The following is a 19,106-nucleotide window of genomic DNA, read 5'->3' as shown; positions in this document are numbered from 1 at the left end:
GGTCTCCCATTATCTTTCGACCGCAGAGGACATTGCTCAGCAATCCCAGCTTCCCAGACGCTCTGCCCAGACCTGCTGAGGTTGGCTATTGCTGCCACCTTTGAGTCAGCAATGGCAATGCAGGCTGCTCCGCAGCAAATCTGTTATGAATGAGTCACCGAGGAGGAAAAACAAGCTAAGCCACAGAAAACCAGAGGTTGGTAACTAAGGCTGCTTTCACACATCCGGTGGTTTTGTTCCGGCGGCGTGCGGTGGAAAGCCGGACTGCCGGATCAGGCCGGCAGCGGTGACGCCGGATGCAGATGCGGCGCCTGATCCGGCTTGGAAAGCATTTGAAGGAGCCACACGGGGACGAGAGAGGCGGTGGTATGTGGGGGGGAGAGAGATACGCGCGCGCGCCGGGCACTTGTGGGTTAAGCCTCAGTGTCCGCGCATGCGCTGTAGAAAAAGCTGTTCCGGCGCTGCAAAAAAAGTTGCAGGCAACGTTTTTTTGCTGACGCCGGACGGCGCAGGTTTGCCGTTTCCGGCTTAAAACTGAGGCGCTGCATGTCCTTCCAACACGATGCGTCGATCATTAATTCTATGTGCCAAAACCGGATCCAATTCCGGATCCGGTTTTCACATTTTTCGCCACATCGTGCCGGATTCAAAAAGCCGTATGTGTGAAAGCAGCCTAAGCGGATTGCAGACCCCTGATCCTATCCACACAACTAGCAGTAGCCGTGGAGCATACCTACGATGATCCTAGACGCCTCGTCACAGCCAGAGAACTAAATAAGCCTAAAGCAAGAAAAGGGGAAATCTAAACTGCCCCAGAGCAGACCCCAAAGCAATACAGCCCCCAAACATGTATTGTTGGTGAGACAAGATGAAAACACAGAAAAATAGGCTGAGCAAACGATGGGGCCCACACTAACTAGAAAGGACAGGAAAGATGCTGTCTGCAATCACGCACAAAAACCCTGCCAAAAAAATGTCCCAACACTTTCTGATAACAAAAACCCTGAAGTCGCTAGACTTCAATTCCCTATATCAGCACTCTGGAATATTCTGAAGACAGAGCAAAAAGACCAATCTGATCAGGGACAAAAAGCAAACTGGCATAAACAGACATAATGGAAATTCAGCACAGCCCCAGCAGGGGCTGGCTGACCACAAAAACTGAGTAAACCAGACCAAATCTCATGTGAAAAAATAGCAGAGCACACTTAGCTTGAGAAGGCAGGAACAGAACTGGAAAACAGAACCTCAGGGCAGGAAAAAATCACCAGCACAAAATTAGGGAGTCGGCTGTCTTAAATCCAGTCAGACTCCTGATGTCCACTCGGTCCTCCTCAGGTGGCAGGTCTCTGCCATGTAGATCAGCTTCATTACCTACTGTCACCACTAGAGGGAGCCCAGATGGAGAACTCATGACTCCTCTGTCAACACAGCCTCACCAGAAGCCAGACGTAAACCAGAAAATGAGTTCAAAACACAAATCACTCCAGAGGCTGTCCCTCCTTAGCTCTACTGAGCATGCTCACGAGACTATTTCCCATCGGAGATCGGGAGCCACATGTCCAGGTCCTTCGCCAGATCTGATTGGTCCATCTCATGGATGTGGAAGCTTCCGGAAGGTCCTGGCTATAAAAGGTTTGCATGGCCGCTCGGCCATGCGCTAGTATTGTCTCTAGTTGTTACTGTGTGTATGATGGATGGATGAACCTGCGAATGACTCATTAAGATCCCCTCCCTCTGATATTACGAGTGTGTATAGGGACTTGGCTTTAGAGTCAGCGCCAGCCAGTGGCAAGCTATAGCCACTATAAGCATCTACACAGTACTAGCGTCCGACAGTGCGCCCCCTATTGGGCATTGTCTACTAGCGGCAGTGTCTGTCGCCGCGCTGCAGTCTGCAGCTCCTTTTGGCGTCTGCGGTAGCGACGCCGCATGCACGGTAGGTCTGGACGGATGCTGACCCTCTGCCTAGGGCCCAGCTCCTGTGACCATATAACGTGCGTGCACTCCTCTGAGACCTGTGACGCTAACAGGCTCAGCCCTTTTGTGTTTTGCACTTTAGGCATCTCTGTGTAAAACAGATTGCTCAGCGCACCTGGGTGACGTTCAACCCGCGTGCGTTATACCGCCATATTGTACGTCCGCAATCAGCTAGCAGCAGTGTTACACCTTCTGCACGGTGGACCCACGGGCGGCAAACGCACTTTATGTTCTTTTATATTTAGTGCGTTCCGCCGTCCCTAACATTCTCCACGGTGCTGTCAGGAGGGATGTCCTAGAAAATCGGTATTATACCTACCGCTAATCGTTTCCAGGAGTCCATCCTGACAGCACGGTTAGTTCCCTCCCTGATTATATTATTTTTCATGATGTCTTAATATATTGATTTTAATAAATTTAAGTTGCATCAGCCATGGTGAGGTACTTGTTAAAACACTGCGGGGGTGTGGGAAGGGACGTCTTAACCTCTCGTGTGCTTTCCTGTCCCTGTGAAGAGGACTACCTCCCTGGTGCTGTCAGGATAGACTCCAGGAAACCTAATTACCGGTAGGTCTAATGCCTATTTTTTTTGCCACTTTTTTTCTTTATGGATTTTACAGTAGGGTCAGTCTTATAGATCGGGTCGTTCTTGACATGGCGATACCAAATGTGTACTTTTTTTTTTTTTTTCCATAAATGTGTATTGGTGTAAAATTTTGTTCTTTATTATTCGTGTTTTTTTTTTTTTTTTACTTCGTCCCTCCGTGGAACATTATTTGTCTCATCATTGGTCTCATGCATTGCAATGCACCAGCACTACAATGCATAAGACCTGTGTTTTCACACTGTAGTAAGAGTTCTTTTTAATTGTTTCACCACTCCAATTTATACTAATTTTATATGGTTTCAATCAGTTTAATATATCCTTATTTTCAGGGAGGGTAGCAGGTCATTTGTTTAACTGACCAGTGATTTGTTATTAGTAAATGTATTTGTTAGTAACTGACTGGTTTAAGGAGTTTTCTCCCTGGCACCCCAAGGAAGATCAAACTTTTTACTGAGATACATTCGATGCTTTAGGATATAAAAGATGACCAAACTCTTGGGAGGGCAGTGACATACAGGACACAGATAAGAGATGTGACCTACAGAGACCGTTTGATGGATTTCTATATTAATAATGTAATGTATGAAAATGCTTGTTTTTGATTCACATTTATTTATTTTACTTTATTGCTTGTGTTATTTGAGTGACTGTTTCTTATTCAATTTAGTTTTCTCAATTCTCATGTGAGCATTTCTTCATTACGATCACTTGAATCCGTTACAAAACACACAGGCAGATCTGCTAGACCCCGCCATAGGCAAGGTCTAACAAGCCACCGTACCTTGCACACCAGGAGGTCATTGTTTGGGCTCAGAGTGCCATGACAACCATCATAATGATTTAGTCACTGGAATGCCGAAGGGGTGATTGGGAACGGACTCCCTATCACAACCTTCCAAATGCCGCAATCACTATGATTATGGCAACTGGAAGGTTAATCAGCCAGGGGCAGAGCGGGCACTGGCCTTGGCTGTTGCTGCAGGAGTTCTGCCTTCAGCTGCACAGAGCTCAGGCAATGATCGTGCCCAATTCCCCAGCATGTTGTGATTGGTCAGTCTGACCAATTAGTGATCAGCGAGCTGGGCCCGATGACATGGGACCCTGTTTCTCTAGCTGTGGTGGTCAGCAACCGATCGGCACGGAACAGTCAGTGTTTACGCAATGACCTTTTAATTCATGACTGACATAACACGTCATAATGCGGGAACTGTCGACATGCTATGTCCGTCATTTGTTGTAAAAGGGATTGTTTTTCAGTGTGTTTTTTTTTTTTTTTAAAAATGTGAGTAAATACAATTTAGTTAAAGGTTAAGTAGGTAACATCCTAACAAAAGAAGAAAGACGCGCACTCTTGCTGTGGAGGAGATAGGTGCTGACTGTACGTGGAGGGTCCACAAACAGTAGTCAGTAGATAAACAGTCGCACTCAAGTGTGGATTAATCTTGCAAAAAATCTTGAAGATTTTGTGAAATTTTTGGATTTTTATTTTATTTCAAATGCATCAAATAGTGTAACACCGCAGACAAAAGAAGTATCCAAAATGTGGGTATAATATCGTAATCCAGGATATGAGTATACTATGGTTACGTTTCGACCTACTAAGAGGCCTTTCTCAAACCATACTCAAGTAGTGTCAAGGAAAAGATTAATTAGAGCATTTTCAGAAGTCCCAAACAGGGGCTGATGGCATGGGAGCAGCCTGGACCTGCGGTGTTGTAAGGTAACATCCTAACGACATACAAAATTTAATTTTTAAACTATTTTTTATTTCAGGCATTTATATTATAAACCTGAAACGCACATGGGAGAAGCTTCTGCTTGCTGCAAGGGCTATTGTTGCCATTGAGAACCCAGCTGATGTCTGTGTAATTTCTTCCAGGAACACTGGTCAGGTACTATATTTTCTTAACCCTTTTTTTATTTGCTGTGCTCCTTTGGGTATTAATTTCTGCTGTTTATAAAAAAAAAAGTTCATGCACTACCTTTACACAGATGAATTTACGGTATGTCTGAACATTTGGGAGTTAATAATTACATTTTACCACAGACTTTTCTTGCCTTATTATATATTTTATACGCCATGTGTTTCCTGCATAGGCCTGTTTGATACTCCAGTTTTTTTTTTTACGTCAGTTGAAATCCGCCAAGGAGTTAAAAAAGGATTCGTTTGTTTGACAAACGGGTGCACCGGATCCGTTTTTTGACGGATCTGTTTCAGCCACCAATGACTGAAATTGAGAGAGATTTTTTTGGCTGCCAGAACGGGTTTTGGGGTTAAATTTCATGAAAGGAAATTCTTCCGGGCATGCTCAGTATAAAAATGCGGATCCGTTGGCGGATTCCATCAATTAACGGTTGCCAACGTATCCTTCGCCCATAGGAGTCCATTATAACTCATGGCGGACAGCGACGGATCCGTTTTTAAAGCAGACAAAAAACATTTCATTGTCCAGACAGCGGATGCCAAAATTATGATGGATTCGTCAAACGGATGACAATCTGTCAAAATCCGCCGCTAATGCAAGTCAATGGGGGGAAAAACGGATCCGCCAAAATGGCTAATCCGTTTTTTTTGCAAAACGGTGGATTTTAACTGACTTCAAACAACTGAAGTGTGAAATAGGCCCTAGGCTTTCAAGCCTAAAGGTCAGTTACATGGACTAATTAAAGGGGTTGTCCGGGCTTTTCACATAATCTGTACATATCTGGGCTGCAGAATTATGACAAGAAGTAATTTACTTTCTGTCACTATTTTGCACGGTTTTCTAGATATTCTGAACAGAACGTCCGGGGGGAGGTGTTATGGCATTGAAATGAGAACTAGTCGTAACCTCCTACTCTACTCCAAACATGCCCTCTATAGCAACAACCCCACCCTCCATAGCTACTGGTCCTCCCCGTCCACATGAAGAAGCCCTCATCACAGTAACAAATCCTCCCCCTCTAGCAGCCTCAGACTGTGCCCCCATATGCTGCCCCATGTTGCGTTTGGAGAGCCCCTGATGTGCCTAAACAGTGGAACCCCCCCACAAGTAACACCATTTTGGAAGCTAGACCCCTAGTCTCAATGTGCGCATGCGCCGCCCCCTGGCGGCTATTTTTTCGGAGTCCACCTCATGGCAGGAAACCATGAAACTGACTTGGGCTCTGGCCTTTCACAAAATGTTGACAGCCCCCCGCAGCACCGCCGGACACGGCAGCACGGGACACCCGCAGCAGCACTCCGATATGGTATATACGCACCCCCATTTCTGCCAAAATTTGGGGGGGAAAGCGCCTCTTATAATCCGAAAAATATGGTACCTTTAAGTGTGTTTTTTTTTGTTTTTTTTTTTTTTTGTCTTTGGCTTATATTGTTTAGGGCCCTTTACTTAAAAACGCTTAGTTGTGGTACCTCATGACACTTGTCAGATTAAAAAATAAATCTTTGGAAGGTTAAAATAAGTAATTTCAGACTTTACTCAGGCTGTGGAGTCGGTAAGCCAAACCTGTGACTCCGACTCCTCAATTTCCCTTACTCCAACTCCGACTCCACGACTCCGACTCCCACACATTGCTTATATTTAAGTGAAAAATTTATTGTAGTACAATGTGAACCTCAGACATTTAGTCATTTTTATGATCCAATAATCAAGATATTTAGATAGAACAGAATATATATTGGTGTACTACCCGGTTTTCATTCTTTTTGGTACAGATACGATATGGATAGACAGGTATGGATAAATGGATAGAGCAGATTTCTAATCTGCTTTTGCTATTGAAAACATTATCTATGAGCTCAAAAACCTTTCAGGTGATGCAGTTTTTTAAAAAGATCAGCTTTTGCAGCTGAAAAACGTATCCTCAAAAAACACAGGAAAAACGCTGTGTGTGAATGTAGCCTTAGATCAGGAATATAACAGCCATTTATAGGACATTTCATAACTTTCCCAAACTCCTATGAAAAAATATTCAGCACATCCTGCATTACTGTACCCAATTTATTATATATTTTAGGAGTCTGAGTCGGTCCATTTTATACCGACTCCAACTCCGACTCCACCAAAATGAGCACCGACTCCACGACTCCGACTCCGACTCCACAGCCCTGCTTTACTGCCAAAGCCAGTGTTCCAAAATCAAATATCTACTCCACCTATGGGTCAGTGTACTGTTATAATTTATGCCTGAACGATTTGTGTCAATTTCAACTATAATTTAGGCCTGTTCTACTTTGCCAAAAAGTATAAACATTTTATTTTATTTTTTTCCTCAGAGGGCGGTGTTGAAGTTTGCATCTGCATGTGGAGCCACACCAATTGCTGGACGATTCACTCCTGGAACGTTCACAAACCAGATTCAGGCTGCATTTCGGGAGCCACGTTTACTAGTTGTAACTGACCCACGAGCTGATCATCAACCTCTTACAGAGGCATCTTACGTCAATATTCCTACAATTGCCCTCTGCAATACAGATTCTCCTCTACGCTATGTGGATATTGCAATTCCCTGTAACAACAAGGTAACTGAAATAGTTGCAATCAAACTGCTTTTTTCCAGTCAAAATATTTCATCAATGGGACTTATCGATCACTTTGAATACTGCTAGGATAGGAAAAGCAGACCAAGGGTGACTCCAGACTGGTCTGTCTATGGCACCCCCTCACCCCCCTCCTGTTTGAGCTCTTAGCAATATTTTCGCTGAAATGCTTGAGCGAGAAATAATATATCAAGCTGAAAACGTGAAAGCAGGCTCTGACTTAGGCCAGGGTCACACTTGCGAGAAACTCGCACGAGTCTTGCGTCTCCATACCAGACGCTGCCGCCGGCACTCGGACCGGAGCGATCAGCTGCATAGAAAAGCATGCAGCCGCAAACAAAGGTCCCGAGTGGCGGCGAGAGTGCTGGGTATTGAGACTCGTGTGAGTTTCTCGCAAGTGTGATCCCCAGCCTAATGCTGCCTATGGGTTGATAAGCAGGTACAGTGGGGCAGGTTCACTTTAAAATTGGTGTTTGTGGCAAAATGTCTTGCCTGAGGCCACGTGCTCACATTGAGTATTAGAATTTGTAAGCCAAATCCAGGAGTGGTTTAAAAATACAGAAGTGGTGACGTGTTTTTCTTATACTTTTCCCCTAATTGTTTCACTCCTGACAGCGATGATATCTGCTCACTGGCAACGGGGTGCACTCAAGGTATACGATTGTGGGACCCCCTTCTAACCATGATATATGGGTTCATCAAACGTCATGAAGGGGTTAAAATTTTAAGTTTTATGATGGATCTGTGGGTTAAAGATGCTCACCACACCCCTCCCTGTATGACCTTCTTAGGCTGTGTGAACACGATGCGGATATGCAGCGGATCCGCAGCGGATTTTTCTGCGCAGAAACGCTGCATATCCGCATTGTGATGTACAGTAGCATAGAAATGAAAAAAAAGGCTGTGCAGACGCTGCGGGTTTCCTGTGACAAAATCTGCAGCATGTTACTACTTTTGTGCGGTTTTCCACCTCCCCTGTCTCCAAATCCGCAGGGGAGAATCCGCAGTGGAAACCGCACGAAAACCGCAAGAAAACCACAGGAAAAATGGAAGAAATCCGCAGGAAAAATGCAGGTCATTTGACCTGCGGATTTCTTCAATTCTGCGCGGAAAAATCAGCAGGGCAAAAAAAGTCCGTCTGCACTCAGTCTTATAGGGTTTAGTTTCCAAAATATATTTGCTTTTTTTGGCACCTCAGGGGCTCTGCAAATGGAATAAGGTGTCCAGAATCTGTACCAATCAAAATTTATCTCCAAAAATCAAATCAAATGATGATCCTGCCACATGCCAAAACATTAGTTTTTGACCACATGTGGGGTAGTGTTATGTTTGGGAGAAATTAAGTAATTGTGGGCTGATAAACTTTGACAGCTCTTTTGAATACATTAAAAGGAATCTGTCGCCCCATTTTTCAACTATCAGCTGCCGGCACTGCCATCAAGGGCTTATTATCTACAGCATTCTGTACCCGAAAGATAAAAAAATGAGTTAGATTATACTCACTGGGGGGTAGTCCGAGTCTGGTCGCGGTCCGGTCCAGCGCCTCCCATCTTCTAATGGTGACGTCCTCTTTGCTGCCTGTTGTGGCTCCTGTGCATGTGCACTGCTCTGCCCTGTTGAGGGCAGAGCAGAGTCCTGCAGTGCGCAGGCGCCGGGAGAGGGCCTGGACACTGCAGTATTCTGCTCTGCCCCTGCGCAGGAGCCATGTTGATTCAGAAGAAGGCAAAAACCTCATGGGGGGTGTGGCTATGTAGCTGAAGAGAGAGGACGCATGTTGGGAGAGCTCCCAAGAATCCTGCCCTTATCCTGCAACTAAGACCTTATTACTGCAATATACCAGTACTTGGATCCCTGGATATCGGGACCCCCCTGGACTCCCGCGGGAGGACGTGGAGCGGCTCTGGTGAGCTAACTGCTGGGGAGGCCGGAATGGACAGCGGGGCCTGCACGTGGCGGCGGCCATCTTAGACGCGCGCTCTGGCAGTGAGAGCTGCGGCGTCGGCCTTCACAGCTGCACTGCCACCCGGGCAGTGAAAATCCATTCTGAGGACTAAATGGGACGTGCGGTGAGTGCCCTGAAAGATTGGGCCCTGTGTTTTCTCCCCCCCTACTGTTATACTCGCTATACCCGTTGGCGCCATTACTGTGGGAGCTTGTGGACTCCCTTCACTGCTGCGGTCTCTGTGGGTGCTGCGGATCCCCCTCCCTGCCGCAAGAAATCCTTTTGACTCTGCACCGGACACTGTCCTCATAAACTCACGTGGCTCCTCTGTGTGGGATTTATTCCTGGGCTGCAATCATTTAATGATAGCCCTGCTGTGTTTATCATCTGACGTGGGAAACCACCGGAGCATATAGCTCCAGTTATCTTGCTGTACCATACTGCCACTGAGCATGAATCGATCTAAGGGGTCAGGAGTAGCAGAAAAGTTGAAAGAATATGTCAGACCCGATCCCTCTGAAAGTGCATGATCTCTTAGAACCAATCCCTCAAGCTCAGCATAAGAATTGTCCACCTGGGGGAGAAGAAGAATCTTAGCAGGAAGATCTGACCCTCAAACAGGCATCCGAACAGTTGATGCAGGCCATCTCATTGACTAGGACATCCCTGACTGAGAAAATAGGACGTATATACTGAGGTGGGACGACTTCGACAGGATATGCAAACTATGAGGGGACCATTACAGAAGTGGAGACAAGAGTGTCCCAGGTGGAGGACACCATCTCGCCTATGGAGGCCAAGTTAAAGAAAGCGGCAGGTTCTGTGAATGCCTGGAGGCAGAAAGCGGACGACCTGGAGAATAGAATGCGTCGGAACAATATTCGTGTCATTGGTCTGCTGGAACGCTCAGAAGGTCAATATCCTGAGCAATTTCTGGAAGCTTGGTTTAAGGCTTCTTTGGGAGATCAATTCTCTCCAATGGTCGCCGTCGAAAGGGCTCATAGGGTCCCTACAAAACCCCTTCCTCCGGGAGCCCCACCATGACCTTTCCTGGCACGTCTCCTCAACTGTAAAGACAGACACTATTCAGCGCCTTGCACAGCAAAAAGGCACCATCCAGTTCAACAATGCCGTGATCTCGATTTTTCCCGGACTTTTCCATGGAACTTCAGAAATAGAGGGCACAATTCATTGATGTAAAGAAGCGGCTCAAAGAGAGAAATGTTATATACTCAATGATCTATCCGGCCTGGCCCCGGGTGTAACATGGGGGCTCCTCTGTTTTTTTTATGGAGGCAACTGAGTGGCTGCGGTCTCATATGGTATCCCCTGCAAAGGAATCCTAATATACTTACTACTAACCTAAATTCTTTTATTAATGGTCTAATGGGGGCTCTCCTTGCAGGTACCCAGTTTACCAACTATACCGGACACTGTGACCAGTGATGGTATCCCCCTGCTTGTGTTTTGCTAGGAGCGTGAGACTTTGCTCCACTCACTCATGTTTGGTTCCGTTTTTTTCTTTTTTACAATAGTTTTGATTGTTACTTACGTAAAAGTCGCAGCCAGTGGCAATCTCAATCTCTGTGGTAACTCTAAATTCTACCCGGGTAGTACTGTATGCCATATTCAACGGAGTGGGTCTGGGGTCTGAGATATGTATGACATGGAACGTGAGAGGTATAAAGGCCCCCTGGAAAAAGATCAAGGTTTTCTTACAGATCAGACATTATCATCCTCACATTGTGGACTTGGTGGAGACACATCTGACCAGAGATACTGCTCGGTGCGTGCAGAAACCTTGGGTACAATGGTCTGTCCATGCATTTCACACTAGTTATTCGAGAGGGGTCTCATTGCTGGTACATAGAGACGTTAGATGGGAAGCCAGGGAGACCCGGAGGGATCCTGAAGGTCGCTGTCTTTGTACATGCATTGATAAATACCAGGGAATATGTAATCCTATGTGTTTATAACCCCCACCGGCCAATACGTCCATTCTTCAAAAAGCAATGAGCTTTGTCTTATATCATCCAGACGCGGATGTTATCTGCATGGGAGACTTCAACATGGTCATGAATACCCACCTTGACTAATTGAGATTAGAGGGAGGCATGTCTGGGGGAGTTTCTTCGTTGAATGTGACCCAACTGTCATTATTTATGGAAGGTAGCGGGTGGCTAGATTTATGGAGGATGCGTCACCCTGAATCAAGGGAGTATACCTGCCACTCATCCACTAAGCGATCTCTATCGCGCATAGATTATATATTCGGATCCAGCGGTCTGGCGATGTGGGTAGACAGCATAGAATATGGCAGTAAGGGAATTTCAGACCATAGTCCGGTCATTCTTAAACTTAAATATGGGCAACCAAATAGGATGTTATCTACAACTCAACATACAACCATTGCTGGAGACGGTCAAAGATAAATTTGCGTTTTGGGGTAAACTTCCACTGTCTGTAGCCGGACGTATTAATTTAAAATATTACTCCCCAAGCTTAGCTACTTTCTTCAACATAGTGCGGTGGTGGTGCCCAAATCCTTTTTTGCCAATTTAAATTCTCAAACTACATCCCTTATTTGGGAAAGCCAGGCCAAAACTTAAACTAACCACTTTGCAGAGGCCCAAGAGGGGAGGAGGGGCAGCGTTACCAGATTTCTTTTTATATTATCTAGCTGGACAGGCCAAGGCCATAAGTACATGGATGCCTGGAGGTCAACTCCCGAATTCTGAGAGTCCTCTACTTCATGCTGCAGGGACTGGTTGCCCACTGGGTTTTTTGGAAATGAGGAAAATAAATGTTTTGAGACTGTTACCTCTGCTTCGTCTGGCACGATCGATATGGAGACAGATTAAGGGGGTGGTTCGATTTGGGGATATTACAGCTGAAATGCCTCTGTGGAATAATGACTACCTCCCGGTGCTACGTGAACATCCATCCGCCGAGTTCTAAGTTCAGTATAGTGTCTCTACGATAGGTGATCTATATGACCGTAGAACATTGGTATCCTTTGTGCAATTACAAGTTAGTCGCAGTGTCCCGAGATCCCAGTTTTTCCGTTATCTACAACTAAGATCAGCCTTTCAATCGCACATGAGATGTATGGGTATAGAGAATGCCATTTTGTCTCTACCCCTGATAGGGATTCCCAAATCACAGGGCCATCAGGGTCTCCTCTCCTCTCCTCTCTATATACATATATGTTGTCAGTGGGGACAGAATGTGCCTTAGATTCCGTTAAGAAGAAATGGGAGCGGCTCATCCCAGATACACGGTGAAGAATGGGAAGAAATCCTGGAGTCAACAATTTGGGTGTCTCCGTCTGCCAACAGGATGATGCAACTGTATATTAATCAATCATATTTGACTCCAATTCGACTCTTTAAGATGGGCCGATACCCGTCATCGGAATGTTTGAGATGTTCAATAGATGCAGATTTTATTCATATGATCTGGTGCTGTCCTGTTGGGCAATACTGGAGGGAGGTGACATCATTAACATCTTTGGTACAAACCCCAGTTCCCCTTGAGCCACTGATCTGTCTGTTTGGAGTGTGGGATGAGGAGGCATGGGGTCATTATGTTGGGATTTTTCTACGGGAGACACTGTTTATGGCACGGAAGATACTTGCATTACGGTGGATGGGAAATTCACCTTCTCTTGGGTCCTGGATCACTCTGGTAAATTCGATTATCCCATATGAACGTACACTGTATCAAAATAGAGGGTGCCTGGGTAAACTCAAAGATTTGGGAGAGGTGGAACTCCTGTTACCTTACTTTGCAAAGCGGAGATGTCGCACAGTAAACTGCTCATTATATAGAAGTAGGCTGCGGGATAGTTTGTTTTTGTAGATGTAGGTAGGGTTTAGAAGCCAGGCAGGTTTTATTACTGATACAATACACCACCACACTACTGTGATTCAATTGATATTATGTTTGCTTTTTTTACACACAATTGATGCACATATTATGCCTCATGTTTTCATACTATCTGAACATATATTAATTTGTATCAAGCTTAATGTACTGAATGTGTGTATTGTAAAGCTGCTTATGGTTTAATAAACAAATTAAAAAAAAAAAAAATGTTCTGGAAGCTGAATCCTTTTTGGTTAAAGTTAATGGCGGCTCCAGATAGAACGATCGATCAGTTGCATTGCTTCATCTCGTCCCACCCAGAGCCTCAAGATATCAATTTATTTTAGGATGCCCTTGAGGCATATCTGAGGGGTTGCTTATCTTCCACGATTTGTTATATTAGAAGGGTAACCTCAAGGGAGGATGATGAGATGGAGCGGCGATTGAAAGATTCAGAGGCTACATATATATCTAACCAAACTAGCGGTAACAGGACTGAGTGGTTGGCTGCTCAGAGGTTATATGCTCAGCATAAGGACACCAAGTCCAAGCGTAAACTATTCTTTACTCGCCAGTCGTATTTTGAGCTGGGACACCAGGCAAGCAAATTCTTAAGGCCCCGTCACACATAGCGATCTCGCTAGCGAGATCACTGCTGGGTCACAAATTTTGTGACACAACAGCGAGATCGCTGTGTGTGACAGCGATCAGCGACCGGCCCCCCCTGCCTGTATCGCTGATCGCTGCTGGAAGGACCAGGACTATTTTTTGGTCGCTGGTCTCCCGCTGGCCACCACGCATCGCTGCGTGTGACAGGCGGGAGACCAGTGATCTGCTGGTAACTTTAAGGTACACATCGGGTATCTAAGGGACGTGCGTCCCTTAGATACCCAATGTGTATGTTAGTTACCAGCGCGCTGATGCAGGGAGCTGGTAACTAACGTACACATCAGGTATCTAGGGACGCACGTCCCTTGGATACCCGATGTGTACGTTAGTTACCAGCTTCCTGCATCAGCGCGCTGGTTACTAACGTGCACAGCGACACTGGTGACGCTGTCTGACAGCTCACCAGCGATCCTGACACATTGATATCGTTGTCAGGATCGCTGGTGAGTCGCTGTGTGTGACTCCAGCCTTAGCCTATTTGGTGCGCCAACATAACACCTCAAATACAATACTACAGATTTGTAAGCCGGATGACTCATTGGTATCTTCAACCGAAGAAATACTTGGCTGTTTTTATGATTATTACAGGTCATTATATGAATCTAAAAGTGACTGTGACAGCTTGGGGTGTTTAGACTATCTGTCAGATGTGATATTCCCTATATTAGATCTTGAATAACGGGCCCTTATGGATGCTGAATTTACTGCGGAGGAGATAGAAAATGCCATAACAGACATGGCCTCCGGGAAGGCCCTGGGGCCGGATGGATTCCCTATTGAATTGTACAGGAAATATAGGGATATATTAACGCCACTTTTGGTTAAAGTATTTCGGGGAATTTGGGAAGGGAAATCTATGCCTGAGCTAATATCGTAGTGCTTAAGAAGGAGGGAAAGGACCGTTTGGAATGTGGATCCTACGGCCCTATCTCGTTAGTAAATGTGGACTATAAAATTTTTACTAAGATTCTAGCTACCAGACTGAATTTGATTATATTGAGCCTTATACATTCTGTTCAAACAGGTTTTATGCCTGGTAAGAGCACTTCCATTAACATCAGACGGGTCCTGTCAATAGCCCAATATAGCTCTCTAATGCCAGACAACAAGTGGGCACTGGCATCGCTAGATGCTGCCAAAGCTTTTGACTCTCTTGAGTGGCCTTTCCTCTCCGTGTGCTTACAAAGATATGGCTTTGGGGATAAATTCATAAAATAGATCAAAATATTATATATGAAGCCCAAAGCCCGTATTATAGTGAACAACTCCGTGTCTTGAGTCTTTTCCATTGCATAGGGGGACTCGTCAGGGGTGCCCCATCTCCCCGGCCCTATTTGCCCTTGCGATTGAGGCATTGGCAATACGTATTAGCTCTTACCCTGGTATTAAAGGTATAAATATAGCGGGTCTGGTAGATACCATTGGTCTATATGCTGACGATATGGTGATATTCATGGATGAAGTGGAGGAGACTCTACCACAAGTAATTGCCATTATAGATAGATTCAGTAAATTCTCAGGTCTATACAGTTGTGGCCAAAAGTATTGACACCCCTGCTATTCTGTCAGATAATACTCAGTTTCTTCCTGAAAATGATTGCAAACACAAATTCTTTGGTATTACCTTGATTTAATTTTTCTTAAATGAAAAAACACAAAAGAGAATGAAGCAAAAAGCAAAACATTGATCGTTTCACACAACTCCAAAAATGGGCCAGACAAAAGTATTGGCACCCTCAGCCTAATACTTGGTTGCACAACCTTCAGCCAAAATAACTGCGACCAACCTCTTCCTGTAACCATCAATGAGTTTCTTACAATGCTCTGCTGGAATTTTAGACCATTCTTCTTTGGCAAACTGCTCCAGGTCCCTGATATTTGAAGGGTGCCTTCTCCAAACTGCCATTTTTAGACCTCTCCACAGGTGTTCTATGGGATTCAGGTCTGGACTCATTGGCCACCTTAGAAGTCTCCAGTGCTTTCTCTCAAACCGTTTTCTAGTGCTTTTGAAGTGTGTTTTGGGTCATTGTCCTGCTGGGAGACCCAGCTTTCTCACACTGGGCCCTATATTATGCTGCAAAATTTGTTGGTAGTCTTCTGACTTCATAATGCCATGCACAGCAGTCCAGTGCCAGAGGCAGCAAAGCAACCCCAAAACATCAGGGAACCTCCGCCATGTTTGACTGTAGGGACTGTGTTTTTTTTCTTTGAATACCTTTTTTTTTTTTTTTTTCTTCTCCTGTAAACTCTATATTGATGCCTTTGCCCAAAAAGCTCTACTTTTGTCTCATCTGACCAGAGAACATTCTTCCAAAACGTTTTAGGCTTTTTCAGGTAAGTTTTGGCAAACTCCAGCCTGGCTTTTTTATGTCTCGGGGTAAGAAGTGGGGTCTTCCTGGGTCTCCTACCCATACAGTCCCTTTTCATTCAGACGCCGACGGATAGTACGGGTTGACACTGTTGTACCCTCGGACTGCAGGGCAGCTTGAACTTGTTTGGATGTTAGTCGAGGTTCTTTATCCAACATCCGCACAATCTTGCGTTGAAATCTCTTGTCAATTTTTCTTTTCCGTCCACATCTAGGGAGGTTAGCCACAGTGCCGTGGGCTTTAAACTTTTTGATGACACTGCGCATGGTAGACACAGGAACATTCAGGTCTTTGGAGATGGACTTGTAGCCTTGAGATTGCTCATGCTTCCTCATAATTTGGTTTCTCAAGTCCTCAGACAGTTCTTTGGTCTTCTTTCTTCTCTCCATGCTCAATGTGGTACACACAAGGACACAGGACAGAGGTTGAGTCAACTTTAATCCATGTCAACTGGCTGCAAGTGTGATTTAGTTATTGCCAACACCTGTTAGGTGCCACAGGTAAGTTACAGGTGCTGTTAATTACACAAATTAGAGAAGCATCACATGATTTTTCGAACAGTGCCAATACTTTTGTCCACCCTCTTTTTTATGTTTGGTGTGGAATTATATCCAATTTGGCTTTAGGACAATTCTTTGTGTTTTTTCATTTAAGACAAATTAAATGAAGATAATAACAAAGAATTTGTGTTTGCAATCATTTTCAGGGAGAAACTGAGTATTATCTGTCAGAATTGCAGGGGTGTGAATACTTTTGGCCACAACTGTATATAAATTGGGAGAAGTCTGCTCTGCTACCCCTTTCTCACGCCCCAATGCCCCAGTTAGAAGCTCTCGCCTCGCTGCCTATTGTATATAGTTTTAAATATTTGGAGATATATATTCTCTCAAAATAGTACGCTTGACTCACAACTCAATATTCACCCATTGCTGGAACTAGTTTAAATGAAATTCACAACTTGGAGCAAACGCCCACTGTCTGTGGCCGGACGTATAAACCTAATTAAAATATTACTCCCCAAGCTTATCTATTCCCTTCAGCATAGTGCTGTAATAGTACCCAAATCCTTCTTTGTAAATCTCAATTCCCAGATCAGATCTTTCATCTGGGGGAAAACTAGGCCCAAACTTAAATTGACCACCCTGCAGAGACCAAAGAAGGGAGCTGGGGTGGCGTTGCCAGATTTTTTCTTATACTATTTGGCTGGGCAAGCTAAAGCTTTAAATGGATGCCAGGTAGTTGCCTCCCCAGTTCGGAAAGCCACCTACTTCATGCTGCGCGAACTGACTGTCCACTAGGTTTCCTTGGGTTGGAGAGGACTAATGTCCGTCGTCTACTACCCTTACTCCGACTGGTGCGATTAGTATGGAGACAGACTAAGAAAGTGATTGGGTTTAAAGATTTTATAGCTGAAATGCCCGTATGGAATAATGACTATTTCTCGGAACTACTGAGCCACCCATCCGCTGTTTTTTGTATGCAACATAAGGTTTCCTCGATGGGAGACTTGTATGACCTGGGGACCTTGGTGTCTTTTGAGCAATTACAGGTTGCATATGATATTCCGAGATCCCAGTTTTTTCGTTATTTACAGCTGAGATCAGCTCTTCAATCACGAGATGTGGGGGTGTGGACCGTACTATTTCATCTCTGCCTCTGATAGGAATCCTTAATTCGCAGGGTCCCCAGGGTGTCATCTCTTTATACACGTACATGCTGTCGGTGGGAACGGAATCTGCTATAAGCTCTATTAAAAGGAAATGGGACAGACTCATCCCTGGTGCTCGGGGAGAGGAGTGGGAGGAGATCCTGGAATCTCTGATCCGAGTATCACCATCTATTAATAATGGAATGATACAGCTGTATATAATTAATCAATCATACTTAACTCCAACACGACTTTTCAGGATGGGTCGACTTCAATCATCAGAATGTCTGCGATGTCACTCGCCAGATGCAGATTTTGTTCATATGATCTGGCAATGTCCCATTATTTTACAGTACTGGAAATTATTTGGTTTCTCATCCTTGATGCGGGCCCCAGTTCCTCTTGTACCACTGGTCTGCTTGTATGGGGTATGGGATGAAGAGAATTGGGGACATTATGACGGGATTTTTCTGCGTGAAACACTATTTTGGGTGGTTCATGTCCCTCCCTTGGAATGTGGATTGACCTGGTGAACTCGATTGTTCCATACGAACGTACGCTTTATCAAAATAGGGGATGCCCGGGCAAGTTTGAGAAGATCTGGGTGAGGTGGAATTCCTCTCCCCTTACTTTGCAAAATTGAGACATCATATGTGAGAACATGATATAAGATATTAGGCTGCGCAGTAGTAGGCACTAGTTGATATAGTTGTAGTTTAGGAATGTTGTTATCTGAATGAATATGATAACAGCTGGTGAAAGTCAACTGATATGCATGCTTGATGTATAACCAGTTGGCTGTTTTCTGCATACTTGAAAGGCTAATGTTCTTATCTGCATGAACAATGATAAAAGCCTGTGAAAGTCAACTGATATACATGCTTCACAATGTATAACCGGCTGTTTTCTGTATATTTGTAAGGGCAATGCGTGTATTTTAATATCATAAGCCAATATGTATGTTAGTCTCCTTTTTGTTCAATAAACGAATTTAAAAAAAAAAAAAAAAAAACCTCATGGGGAAGATGCTGATTGCCCCAAATTAAAGTTGTCTGGGCTTTCTGTATAATGTGTACCCAGGAACTCTGCCGTATGATGTTGTAGTGAGTGATATCCTACTAATATTTAAGAAGGGCCTGGATGCCTTTCTTGAAAAGTATAATATTACAGGTTGATCCAGGGAGCTAGTCTGATTGCTGTATGTGGAGTCGGGAAGGAATTGTTTCCCCCAATGTGAAGCTTACTGTTTGTCAAGTGTTGTGTGTGTTTTTTTTTTTTTTTTTTTTTGCCTTCCTCTGGATCAACATGTTAGGGCAGGATAGGATATGGGTTGAACTAGATGGACTTAATGTCTTCCATCAACCTTAACAACTTTTACTATCTTACAGGATGCAGAATGCTGACAGTTTGTAATATACCGTATATACTCGTGTATAAGCCGACCCGAGTATAAGCAGACACTCCTAATTTTGTCACAAAAAAAATTTGGGAAAACTTGACTC

General features: G+C 44.6%; 1 protein-coding gene across 1 annotated transcript in view; it reads left to right on the top strand.

Moving 5' to 3' along the window:
* The window catches only part of LOC141066436 (small ribosomal subunit protein uS2), a 58,695-nt gene that overhangs the window by 22,081 nt on the left and 17,508 nt on the right, over window positions 1-19,106 (top strand). The window contains exons 3-4 of the mRNA XM_073557980.1: window positions 4,361-4,479; window positions 6,846-7,091. Coding sequence (XP_073414081.1) covers window positions 4,361-4,479; window positions 6,846-7,091 — 365 coding nt within the window. The remainder of the gene's footprint in view (window positions 1-4,360; window positions 4,480-6,845; window positions 7,092-19,106) is intronic.

The sequence above is a fragment of the Dendrobates tinctorius genome, unplaced genomic scaffold (genome assembly GCF_039654945.1).
Source record: "Dendrobates tinctorius isolate UK_male_01 unplaced genomic scaffold, ASM3965494v1 ptg000012l, whole genome shotgun sequence".
Lineage (NCBI taxonomy): Eukaryota > Metazoa > Chordata > Amphibia > Anura > Dendrobatidae > Dendrobates > Dendrobates tinctorius.
This window is presented reverse-complemented; position numbering and strand designations above follow the sequence as displayed.